The sequence below is a fragment of the Procambarus clarkii genome, chromosome 37, assembly GCF_040958095.1.
Source record: "Procambarus clarkii isolate CNS0578487 chromosome 37, FALCON_Pclarkii_2.0, whole genome shotgun sequence".
NCBI lineage: Eukaryota > Metazoa > Arthropoda > Malacostraca > Decapoda > Cambaridae > Procambarus > Procambarus clarkii.
This window is the reverse complement of record NC_091186.1, coordinates 20,132,009-20,145,940: the sequence shown is the minus strand read 5'-3', so window position 1 is coordinate 20,145,940 and position 13,932 is coordinate 20,132,009. Positions and strand designations below refer to the sequence as shown.

Sequence of the window (13,932 nt, the reverse complement as noted above, 5' to 3'; positions counted from 1 at the left end):
TACCTCTGCTTAAGACATTGAAAAACTTCAAGCAGATATTAATAAAGTTTTCGACTGGGCAGCAGAAAATAACATGATGTTTAACAGTGATAAATTCCAGGTACTCAGGTACGGTAAAAATGAGGACCTTAAACATAATACAGGGTACAAAACACAATCAAATCTGCCCATAGTAGGAAAACAGCATGTCAAGGATTTGGGAATAATAATGTCTGACGACCTAACGTTTAGGGAGCATAACCAAGCAAATATTGCGTCAGACAGAAAAATGATCGGATGGATTACGAGAATTTTCAAATCCAGGGATCCCATCACAATGGTTGTACTCTTCAAGTCACTTGTGTTGTCCCGTCTCGAGTACTTCTCAGTACTCACTTCCCCCTACAGAGCAGGAGAGATTGCTGAAATAGAGGGAATACAGAGAACATATACAGCACGCATAGACGAGATAAAACACCTAAATTATTGGGATCGTCTCAAAGCTCTCCAAATGTACTCACTAGAAAGGAGACGAGAGAGATACCAAATAATATACACATAGAAAATACTGGAGGGACAGGTCCCAAATCTACACAGTAAAATAACAACGTACTGGAGTGAACGATATGGAAGAAAATGCAGAATAGAACCAGTGAAGAGCAGAGGTGCCATAGGCACAATCAGAGAACACTGTATAAACATCAGAGGTCCGCGGTTGTTCAACACCCTCCCAGCGAGCATAAGAAATATTGCCGGAACAACCGTGGAGATCTTAAAGAGGAAACTAGATAGTTTCCTCCAAGGAGTGCCGGACCAACCAGGCTGTGGTGGGTATGTGGACCTGCGGGCTGCTCCAAGCAACAACCTGGTGGACCAAACTCTCACAAGTCAAGCTGGCCTCGGGCCGGGCTTGGGGAGTAGAACAACTCCCAGAACCCCATCAACCAGGTATCAACCAGATGCAAATGGATACTCAGCCTTAAGACCCGCATAAGACCTGCCTCTGTTAGGCTTATATGAACAGGTCTGCTGCAGATTCCTTTGGTCTTGGGCTCAGGTTACCCAATGGCCTTCATGAGGCCTCTCCAGGGTGGTTGGTGTGGGGTAGTCTAGGGGGTAGTCTAGGGGGTAGTCTAGGGGGTAGTCTAGGGGGTAGTCTAGGGGGTAGTCTAGGGGTTATCTTATGTTATGTTGAGACGATTTCGGAGCTTAAGAGTCCCCGCGGCCGGGTCCTAGACCAGGCCTCCTTTTTGTTACACACCCAGGAAGCAGCCCGTAGCAGCTGTCTAACTCCCAGGTACCTATTTACTGCTAGGTGAATCTAGCTGGCATCATTGGTGAGAATCGCCAATGAGAGAGAGCTGGATTTACTGGCATCAGGGTGAGAGAATCTCTGCCCATTTGTTTCCGCCTCCGCCGGGGATCGAACCCGAAATCTTAAGACTAGCCTAAAGGTAGCCTAAAGGTAGCCTAAAGGTAGTGTAAGGGTAGCCTTGAAGTGTTTGGTGGTGGTGTACGGGGTTAATGGTTGGTGAGAGAGAGAGAGCAGAGTTGTGATGGCTGGCATTACCCAGGGTGGGTTGGTGGTGGTCGTGGTAGGTAGTAATGCGGGGAGAGGGTTAGGGGGATGGTAACGGGTAGACCTACTCTCCTTGTGTCCCACTGCCAGGGACAGCAGCTCCACTCAGTGTTCTCCGGACCAAGGACTGGCCCTCCACAACAATCACACCCGTTCTCGCAAATTTAATAAGTCAATATTGACTTATTAAATATGTGCATAGGTGACACACTTAACATAATAGTTTCCCTTGAAAAGCTTCATAGAAAACACCGACCTTACCTAACCTACTTAGTATGTTAAGATAAGCATCTTATTGCTTCGTAATTACAATTATTACCTAACCTATACCTATAATAGGTTAAGTAACAATTGTAATTACGAAGCAATAAGATGCTTATTTTAACATACTAAGTAGGTTAGGTAAGGTCGGTGTTTTCTATGAAGCTTTTCAAGGGAAACTATTATGTTTAGTATGTCACCTATGCACGCAACTAATAAGTCAATATTGACTTATTAAATTTGCGAGAACGGGTTGCAATAATCACACCCCAATAGTTAACTTACGAGTACCTATTTTGCTGTTAAGTGAGCTAAGGTAATGATCCAACTCGGGATCATGGGTAGAGGAAAGGGTGGTGGTGCAGCAGCCAGTCCTCCAAACAAAGACCATTCCATCCACCCGCCAAACCCCAGCTGTTTATGAATGAAAATCGGTTTACACACGACTCACAACTGATGACGTTCGAACACTTCCGTCAGTCCTTCACTGACGACTTTTGTTCGAACCACAACGCTGTAAATGCTTCACCCACGTACTACACATAATCGCCAACAGAACCTAAACACCTAACTTAACCAATGTTTTAACATGCACAATATGCTAATATATTATAACATTAATTTATATTTGAGAAAATTCCCGTTGTGATTGAACATGTGCAAATTGATGAATGCGCCTGTGGGGTCGACCGCTGGATGGAATGGACTTGAGTCGAGGACGGGTTGGGTTGGGTGGTGGTGGAGGCGGTGGCGAGGTTGGGCATATTTCAACACGTGTAAGGTCAACACCCTCAACACTACCTTACTCACCACACAGCACACACACTTCGGCACTGAACACAGCCAAGAATTACAGTCAACTTTCTGTATACATACACCGACACGCGGGGGTGTATGTATACACAACACACACCCCTCCCCACAGCCACACACCTGTGTGTGGGGGGGGGGTGTAGGACAAGCGCAGGTGGGACAATAGGTGGGGGACGGGGCAGGTCAGTGGTGACTGGCGGACAATTAGCCTACAACAGGAAATAGGAGGAGCCGGTGTGAAACTGGAGAAGTTATGGGTGATAGTATCCTTGATTACCTCCAGACTCGTGAGTGGTGGCAGGTATTGAGATGGTGATCAGGTAGGCTGTAGTTGTGACGCCTCACACGACGCCACCTTGGGAAGGCTTCTGATTGACATTCAACCATGGCTGTGTTGCGGACAATGAGAGCAGCAGCCTAGCATGTCCTAGCAGACCTTCCCTAGCGGGGCCCAGGTGGCGCACCACGTGGGTCTTGTGTGTGTCCCTGAACTGTGGTGCTCTCTCTACACCTCGGGTGCTGACTGGCTGCTGGCTGGCATAGTCATGAGGTGCAGTCTCCTGGCTCCCCCCCCTCTTGTCAACTCATACACCACAGCTGACCACCTCCCTCCCCAACATAGAGGATTCACCACACATGTGGGGGTGACCACACATGTGGGTCACCACACACGTGTCGTCACCCACATGTGAATTAACTCTTAAGTCACAATGTGACATTTTGTGGCTCATGGGTAGTGTTGTCTAATTAGTTATGCCTCCAAGTATAGCAACAGCCTGTTGGACCAAGCTCTCACAGGTCAAGCCCGGCCCAACTGTCATTCAAGGTTCCCAGGTTTGACTACTAGACGGGACCAAAATGGTTGGGCACGTTGCCTTTCACCTCATGCTTCTGTTCACCTAGCAGTAAATAGGTACCCGGGAGTTTTGGAACCGTTTCGGGTTGCATCCTGGTGAGGTTATCCTGAGGTTATCTTGAGATGATTTCGGGGCTTAGCGTCCCCGCGGCCCTGTCCTCAACCAGGCTTCCTTTTTGCCCCCCCCCCCCCTCAGGAAGCAGCCCGTAGCAGCTGTAACTCCCAGGTACCTGTTTACTGCTAGGTGAACAGGGGCACCAGGATAAAACAAACTTTTTGTCTATTTGTCTCCGCCTCCACTGGGAATCGAACCCGGAACCTCAGGATTACGAATCCGAAGATCAGACCACTCGGCTGTCAGGCGCCCTGACCACTGACGAAACTACTGACCCCAGGGTCAGTAGTTTCACCCTTAAGGGGAACTCTATACAAGCCATAGGTGCGTGTGAATATACGTACGTACACACGTATGGGGTATGAGCTACGAGGAGAGACTACGGGAATTAAACCTCACGTCACTGGGAGACAAGAGTTAGAGGGGACATGATCACCACATACAAGATTCTATGTTCTCTATGTTCTCTATGTTCAACATAGAGAACATAAAAAACATCATCACCAAAAAACTCTCACATCTCAACAAAGCCGACCTGCACCAGAGAATAGCTGAAGGTTCGCCATCTGCAACATGGTATCTTCAGGCAACCAAATTAGAAAGGTTAAATATCCCAAAAGGAATCCACAGGGAAATAGCAGTTAGGCTATATAGACTACGTCTAGGTTACAGATGCAACTGGGAGATTGGTGAACCCCGACAGAGAGAGTGCATCTTCTGCCAAACTGTCACAGAAAAGCCATTACTTCACTATCTTCTGGAATGTGAAGCAACCAATGACCTTAGAAGAGCTTTAAGAGTTCCTGAATCATGCAATGGCCACCCTGAAGCCATCAACACAGCCACTCTCCTGGTCAACAAAGGTGTCCAGCAGCTGGACACCCTCAAAGACTGAAGCAGTATCCTCCCCCACGATAACAGCTTGATGGTTAAAAGCAACCTCAGAACACTGGGGGGAAAAAAAAAAATTGTACCACTTACGGGCTATTCATGCCCGTGCCACCTCTTGGGTGGCTTAATCTTTATCAATCAATCAATCGTTTAAATCATAGCGTAGTAAGAACTGTTCAGTGTTTGCAGGTTATAGTTGTGTGTGTGTAAACTAAAAGTCTTTGAAAATGTAATAAGTTATTGCGAAACGCGCTCAAGTGTCGCGTCAGACTAGAAATAAAAATGAATTTTGGAGAATTGATTTTTCAATTTCCATCAACAGTGAAAAGAAACAGAGAAAATTCGTGTTAGAATTATTAATCTTACTTTTTCGGTCATATTTAATAATACATGTCTACAGGAAAAACTGCTACCCAAATATACTAATATATATATATATATATATATATGTTGTCTTGCCGTGTTACCACTGTGTAAGGCGGAGGAGGATTATTATGTGTGTAAATCAGTTTATCACAGAGTTTTACCCATATTTGTAACTTGTGCTAGGTCACTTCTGTATTATTATTATTAGAACAGTTTGGGCACATTGTGATATTATTGTCTGTGTGGATGTAGCCGCCTCTGGTGAGCAGGTGGAGCACTTCAACAATCACATTTCATTGTTGTGGACTTACACGTTCACATTTCTCACTCAAACTGTACTCTAACATTTGAAGACGAGTAATTACCTGTCAGTTGTCAGGTCATTGTGGACTCTTAACTTGTGTACAGTTATTGAGTTGGTCACATTCACAGTCATTGTGGACTCTGCTTAATTTAGCGAAGAGTTTAGACTCGTGTGTCAGTCCAGTTGGGACTTGGTTTTTGTGAAGGCAAGTGAGAGTTTATCGACTTGTGATACTGATGTCCACACAGACAGTCTACCCCAACTCTGGCTATATAACCTCACAACCCCGTCAGTCTTGACGGGGTTGTGTGGGGGGTTGTGAACCCCACCATCTTCACAACCTTCAGCCAGTCTGGAGTTGATTACTGTACCAATGTTAGGTGATTGTGGTCTAATAACACCTAACTGCTCTGACTTGTGCTTTGTGTTAATTCACCTTATTGTTACTCGATTGTCTGTATAGAAATATCTGTGTATATAAGAAGCGATGTAATGTAGATAAGTTAGACTTACACTTTACCCTAGACCTACCTACACTGATGAGGCAACCCGTTCTCGCAAATTCGTAAAGTCAATATTGACTTATTAAATAAGTTCATAGGTGACATACTAAACATAACAGATACCCTTAAAAAGCTTCATAGAAAACACCGACCTTACCTAACCTTGTGAGTATCTTAAGATAAGCATCTTATAGCTTCGTAATTACAATTGTTACTTAACCTATTATAGGTATAGGTTAAGTAATAATTGTAATTACGAAGCAATAAGATGCTTATCTTAACATACTAACAAGGTTAGGTAAGGTCGGTGTTTTCTATGAAGCTTTTAAGGGTATCTGTTATGTTTAGTATGTCACCTATGAACTTATTTAATAAGTCAATATTGACTATACGAATTTGCGAGAACGGGTTGGATGAGGCCAGGTGGCTCAGTGATTACTGATGGAAAGTTATATTCCACGAGTATTACTGTGCATCCTGACACTACAAAAGCTAAAGAGGCGTCATTACCGCGACAATGTGAGGCAACAGAAAAATAAAGTAACATACTGGAGTGAACGATATGGAAGAAAATACAGAATAGAACCAGGGAAGAGCAGAGGTGCCATAGGCACAATCAGAGAACACTGTATAAACATCAGAGTGTCCGCGGTTGTTTTAACGTCCTCCCAGCGAGCATAAGAAATATTGCCGGAACAACCGTGGACATCTTCAAGAGAAAACTAGATAGTTTCCTCCAAGGAGTGCCGGACCAACCGGGCTGTGGTGGGTATGTGGGCCTGCGGGGCCGCTCCAAGCAACAGCCTGGTGGACCAAACTCTCAAGTCAAGCCTGGCCTCGGGCCGGGCTTGGGGAGTAGAAGAACTCCCAGAACCTCATCAACCAGGTAGCGACTATGTCTACTATCACCAGACTAGACACAGGTCAGCGTTGGACAGTGGTCTTGTCACACAGGTGGCTGCCAGCTACAACTGTACCCACAGATGTAGCAGGCCGTAGTAGCGACTACACTAGTATCAGGCTCCTGCCACACAGATGGAACGTTCACGGATGACAACAAAGAAATGAGCGAAATTCTGAGGAATCAATATGACTGTTTTCAGCGAATCACTAAACACATTAAAGATTGATAATCCAAATTAATTTTTCATGGATATGATACCAACATCAAATCATATATCAGACGTCACCCTATTCCCCATTGGATTTTGAAGAAGCCATAAACAGTATGCCTATGCACTCTGCACCAGGCCCGGATTCTTGGAACTCCATATTCATCAAGAACTGTAAAAAAAAAAAAAACCACTATCGCAGGCCCTTCACATTCTGTGGAGACAAGCCTAGATACTGGCGTTATCCCTGACATACTAAAAACAGCAGAGATAGCACCACTCCATAGAGGAGGAATAAGGCGGAGGAAATAAGGCAGAGGCAAAAAATTACAGACCGATAGCACTAACATCGCACATCATAAAAATCTTTGAGAGAGGTGCTAAGAAGTAAGATTACAAAATACATGGAATCACAGCAACTCCATAACCCGGACAACATGGTTCAGAACAGGGCGCTCTTGTCTGTCGCAGTTGCTGGACCACTATGATATGGCATTAGATGCTATGGAAGACAAACAAAACGCTGATGTAATTTACACAGATTTCGCAAAAGCTTTTGATAAATGTGATCATGGCGTTATTGCACGTAAAATGCGTTCAAAAGGAATTACCAGAAAAATAGGGCAGATGGATCTACAATTTCCTGACCAACAGAACCCAATGTGTAATAGTCCAACAAAACAAAATCCAGCCCATCAACAGTGAAGAGCTCAGTCCCCCAGGGTACTGTGCTTGCTCCAGTACTTTTTCTCATCCTCATATCGGACATAGACCAGAACACAACCTATAGCACTGTATCATCCTTTGCAGATGACACTAGGATCTTCATGAGAGTAGGCAACATAGAGGAAACGCAACCTCCAGTCAGATGTAGATCAGGTCTTTCTATGGGCTACAGCAAATAATATGTGTTTAACGAGGATAAGTTCCAGCTCATGAGCTACGGAAAAAAGGAAAATATAAAAACAGAAACCACGTACAGTCAAATATACCAACGATCCTCCACTCGAATCCTCCACTCCAGCCCCTAAAACTGAGTCCCTGTGGCGTAGTGGTAAGATAATCGACTGGCGTTTCCAGAGTGCTTCGTTGATTGTTGCCACCGAAGCCGGCTAGTTTATTGTGCGCCCCATACCCATCCTGTGAGCGGTAGTTTATTGTGCGCCCCATACTCATCCTGTGAGCGGTAGTTTATTGTGCGCCCCATACCCATCCTGTGAGCGGTAGTTTATTGTGCGCCCCATACCCATCCTGTGAGCGGTAGTTTATTGTGCGCCCCATACCCATCCTGTGAGCGGTAGTTTATTGTGCGCCCCATACTCATCCTGTGAGCGGTAGTTTATTGTGCGCCCCATACCCATCCTGTGAGCGGTAGTTTATTGTGCGCCCCATACTCATCCTGTGAGCGGTAGTTTATTGTGCGCCCCATACCCATCCTGTGAGCGGTAGTTTATTGTGCACCCCAATACTCATCCTGTGAGCGGTTAGTTTATTGTGCGCCCCATACCTATCCTGTGAGCGGTAGTTTATTGTGCACCCCATACTCATCCTGTGAGCGGTAGTTTATTGTGCACCCCATACCCATCCTGTGAGCGGTAGTTTATTGTGCGCCCCATACCTATCCTGTGAGCGGTAGTTTATTGTGCACCCCATACTCATCCTGTGAGCGGTAGTTTATTGTGCACCCCATACCCATCCTGTGAGCGGTAGTTATTGTGCACCCCATACTCAATCCTGTGAGCGGTAGTTTATTGTGCACCCCATACTCATCCTGTGAGCGGTTGTTTATTGTGCGCCCCATACCCATCCTGTGAGCGGTAGTTTATTTGCGCCCCATACCCATCCTGTGAGCGGTAGTTTATTGTTCGCCCCATACTCATCCTGTGAGCGGTAGTTTATTGTGCACCCCATACCCATCCTGTGAGCGGTTGTTTATTGTGCACCCCATACCCATCCTGTGAGCGGTTGTTTATTTGCACCCCATACTCATCCTGTGAGCGGTAGTTTATTGTGCACCCCATACCCATCCTGTGAGCGGTTGTTTATTGTGCACCCCATACCCATCCTGTGAGCGGTAGTTTATTGTGCACCCCATACTCATCCTGTGAGCGGTTATTTATTGTGCACCCCATACTCATCCTGTGAGCGGTAGTTTATTGTTCGCCCCATACTCATCCTGTGAGCGGTAGTTTATTGTGCGCCCCATACTCATCCTGTGAGCGGTAGTTTATTGTGCGCCCCATACCCATCCTGTGAGCGGTAGTTTATTGTGCACCCCATACTCATCCTGTGAGCGGTTATTTATTGTGCACCCCATACCCATCCTGTGAGCGGTTGTTTATTGTGCACCCCATACCCATCCTGTGAGCGGTAGCGCAAAAAGCATTACAGAGGGCACAAAAGGTCTTTATCAGACCTCATCTTAGATTATTTCAAACAATTTCATCTATCCTTGACACCTAATAGTTACAATGTCAGCTAGTTACAGAGAATGTTCTATTTCAAGAGCTATATATTTACAGTAAGTCATTATACATTAATGGTAGGTCTTATCATTAATACATAATTGTTTGAGCAGTGAAGATATTACAGTCACTGGGGAGCTGCTGTTTATTATTAGTCTTCACAATACACTACTTGTTTCTTAATCTCATATGTCGTTCATCTACTGGAAGCGAAATATGGATACAGTGCAAGGATTTCAGGTAATTTATCCATGGTAATAAGATAGGTTGTCATATCATACAGAGTGAGCTTAGATTTATCTCTAAAAGGCTCAATTTTACTACAGTCCAAGTTAGTGTTCGAGTGTGTGTCCCTGTCTTTGTCCACACACTTTACACTTTACTTCATCTAGATCCCTATACAAGTCGAACTGCCAGAGATACTTGTAGCCAAGTCTTATACGAGCTGTGACAACATCTGTTAGTCTACTGACTTTGTTACTTGCCCCATACACATGTTTTACTTCACACATTTCATTGTGATGAACTATGGACCTGCTAGTTCCAGTTTGCACTGTTCTACTTTCTTCAAATCCATCCAGGAGTTCTCGTCTAATGACACTTTTAAGGGACCTATTTGATAACTCAAGATTCCGTTCAATACTGTCTTTATTTACTGCAGCCTTAGCAAGGGCGTCAACTTTGTCATGTTCCTGCATGCCAATGTAAGAAGGAATCCACAACATTTTTATATTTACCCTCTTGCTAAGTATTCTTATATATCTACGTCTAGCTTCCAAGACAAACACGTTATTACTTGATTGCAAACTGTTTATTGAGGAAAGGGAGTCAGAAATAATTATGCTGTCTACTTCAGTGCTGTCAATAATTTAGAGTGCTACCAGTATCGCTACCAACTCGGCTTGCATTGTGGACGCCCAGTTACTAATTCTTATATTCCTTTGAATTGTTCTGCCATCCAGGGTTCGTATCCTGGCCTGGGACGATTTAACTATAGCCTTAACCTTAACTGTAGCCTCTGTTCAGCCAGCAGTGAATGAGTACCTGGTTGTTAAACGATTTATCGGGTCGTATTCCGGGGACCATTGGATTAAGACAGAAGATAGTATGAGGCTACAAGATGACGTAAACAACCTGAAGGAATGGTCAAACAAATGGCTACTAAAGTTCAACCCGAGTAAATGTAAGGTAATGAAACTAGGCGGTTGAAACAGGAGGCCAGACACGGGATACAGAATGGAAGATTGAAGTCCTTCACAAAACTGTCAAGAGAATGATCTAGGAGTTGATATCACACCAAACCTGTCTCCTGAAGCCCACATAAAAAGAATAACATTGGCAGCGTAAGCGAGGCTGGCTAACATCAGAACCGCCTTCAGGAACCTGTGTAAGGAATCTTTCAGAACCTTCTATACACCACATATGTAAGGCCAATCCTGGAGTATGCGGCCCCAGCATGGAGCCCGTACCTTGTCAAGCACAAGACGAAGCTGGAAAACGTTCAGAGGTATGCCACTAGGCTAGTACCAGAACTAAGAGGCATGAGTTACGAGGGAAGGTTGAGGGAACTGCACGTCACGTCGCTGGAAGACAGAAGAGCTCGGGGAGACATGATTACAAAATTCTCAGGGGAATTGACAAGGTAGACAAGGATGGATTATTTAACACGGGTGGTACACGAAAACAGGGGACACGGGTAAAATCTGAGTACCCAAATGAGCCACACACACATTAGAAAGAACTTTTCAGCATCAGAGTAGTTAGTAAATGGAATGCACTAGAAAGTGATGTGGTGGAGGCTGACTCCATACACAGTTTCAAATGTAAATATGATAGAGCCCAGTAGGCTCAGGAACACCAGTTGATTGACAGTTGAGAGGCGGGACCAAAGAGCCAAAGCTCAACCCCCGCAAGCACAAATAGGTGAGTACAACTAAGTGAGTATACGTGACTCCCACCCACCACAACTGTACACACACACACACACAGGTGACTCCCACCCACCACAACTGTACACACACACACACACAGGTGACTCCCACCCACCACAACTGTACACACACACACACAGGTGACTCCCACCCACCACAACTGTACACACACACACACCCAGGTGACTCCCACCCACCACAACTGTACACACACACACACACACACACACACACACACACACACACACACACAGGTGACTCCCACCCACCACAACTGTACACACACACACACACACACACAGGTGACTCCCACCCACCACAACTGTACACACACACACACACAGGTGACTCCCACCCACCAACTGTACACACACACACACACAGGTGACTCCCACCCACCACAACTGTACACACACACACAGGTGACTCCCACCCACCACAACTGTACACACACACACACACAGGTGACTCCCACCCACCACAACTGTACACACACACACACACACAGGTGACTCCCACCCACCACAACTGTACACACACACACACACACAGGTGACTCCCACCCACCACAACTGTACACACACACACACACACAGGTGACTCCCACCCACCACAACTGTACACACACACACACACACACACACACACACACACACACACACACACACACACACACACACACAGGCGACTCCCACCCAACAACTGTACACACACACACACACACACACAGGTGACTCCCACCCAACACAAAGCTCAAGCCCCGCAAGCACAACTAGGTAACTACTAGGTAAGTACACACACACACACAGACCTGCCGATCAATCATTTGGAGCAAATTTCTCAAGGCTCAGGTTTAAGACTCACAGATTTAAACTGTTATATACCATAAGTATTACTGTTAAACTGACTATAATGCCATCAAATGTTGCCCGGTGCAAGCATTACTGGAATAAATCTAATTATAAACAAATTTTGCCGAGACAAGTCTGGCTGTTCGCAGCTTATGATTGGTGGGTTGGGGAGGATGGTGACGTCGCCTCGCCCTTGGCCTGTGATTGGTTGGGTGGTGGGGATGGTAATGGCGTCAGGCCCCTGGTGGACTGTGATTGGGTGGTTGTGGGGGCTTTGTGATGACGTCAGTCCCATTGGTGGACTCTGATTGGTTAATTATGGGGGCTGGTGTATGACGTCACAGTCGCACCACGAGCCCGCCTTAGCACTGCGTATTTGAGCAATAAACAAGAGAGAAGAGAACACCCGAGAGGTAAACAACAGTGGTGGTGCAGTAAGAGGCCAGCACACAGGGGGAGGCGGGGGAGGGGGTGTACACACAGTGTAAACCTGGGGCAGACCCGGGGCCGGTCTCCACCACCGGCATGGATTGTTTACCACAGCCAGCTGATCCACTCCTCCCGCCTTATATATTGGGTGTTGTTGCGTGCGGGGGGCGGGTGTGGGGGCACGCACACACCCGTCCCCCGCACGCAACACCCTGGAACACAACACGCAACACTTACCCGTCTCCCGCCTCGTCCTCGCCACCGCAACTTATTTGAAATCCTGCCAGAGAAAATCCCGAGCGTCCTCACCGTAGCCATCATCAACACTGACTGACTGACTGTGTGGGGTGAGGCGGCCGTCTGCCGCTCTGCCCCGCCCCCTCACAGCCCCGCCCCGCCCCCTCAGAGCCCCTCCCCCCATACCTGCCAAACCCCGCCCCTCGCCCCCTCAGAGACCCTCCCCCATACCTGCCAAACCCCGCCCCCTCCCCATCACAGCCCCTCCCCCCATATCTGCCAAACCCCGCCCCTCCCCATCACAGCCCCTCCCCCCATACCTGCCAAACCCCGCCCCCTCCCCATCACAGCCCCTCCCCCCATATCAGCCAAACCCCGCCCCCTCCCCATCACAGCCCCTCCCCCCATACCTGCCAAACCCCGCCCCTCCCCATCACAGCCCCTCCCCCATATCTGCCAAACCCCGCCCCCTCCCCATCACAGCCCCTCCCCCATACCCGCCAAACCCCGCCCCCTCCCCATCACAGCCCTTCCCCCATACCTGCCAAACCCCGCCCCTCGCCCCATCACAGCCCCTCCCCTCATACCCGCCAAACCCCGCCCCCTCCCCATCACAGCCCCTCCCCCATACAAGCCAAACCCCGCCCCCAGCACCATCCTCGCCCCAAGCACCTACCCAAGGGCAACCCCTCGCCCCACCTGACCCAAATGTCGGACCACCGCTTCACCCTCTCCTACAGGACCTCCACCGCCCCATCTCCTATAGGACCTACCACCGCCCCCATCTCCTATAGGACCTTCCACCGCCCCCATCTCCTATAGGACCTACCACCGCCCCCATCTCCTATAGGGCCTTCCACCGCCCCCATCACCTACAGGACCTTCCACTGCTCCCATCTCCTACAGGACCTTCCACCGCCCCCATCACCTACAGGACCTTCCACCGCCCCCATCTCCTATAAGACCTTCCACCGCCCCATCTCCTATAGGACCTTCCACCGCCCCCATCTCCTACAGGACCTACCACCGCCCCATCACCTACAGGACCTCCACCGCCCCATCTCCTATAGGACCTTCCACCGCCCCCATCACCTACAGGACCTTCCACTGCCCCCATCACCTACAGGACCTTCCACCGCCCCCATCACCTACAGGACCTTCCACCGCCCCCATCTCCTATAGGACCTTCCACCGCCCCATCACCTACAGGACCTTCCACTGCCCCCATCACCTACAGGAC

General features: G+C 47.6%; 1 protein-coding gene across 1 annotated transcript in view; it reads right to left on the bottom strand.

The window, feature by feature from the left end:
• The window catches only part of Bcat (Branched chain amino acid transaminase), an 84,777-nt gene extending 71,961 nt beyond the window's left edge, over nt 1-12,816 (bottom strand). The window contains exon 1 of the mRNA XM_069337234.1: nt 12,693-12,816. Within this exon, the coding sequence (XP_069193335.1) occupies nt 12,693-12,776 (84 nt within the window). The 5' untranslated portion in view covers nt 12,777-12,816. The remainder of the gene's footprint in view (nt 1-12,692) is intronic.
• Nucleotides 12,817-13,932: the final 1,116 nt, after the last annotated feature.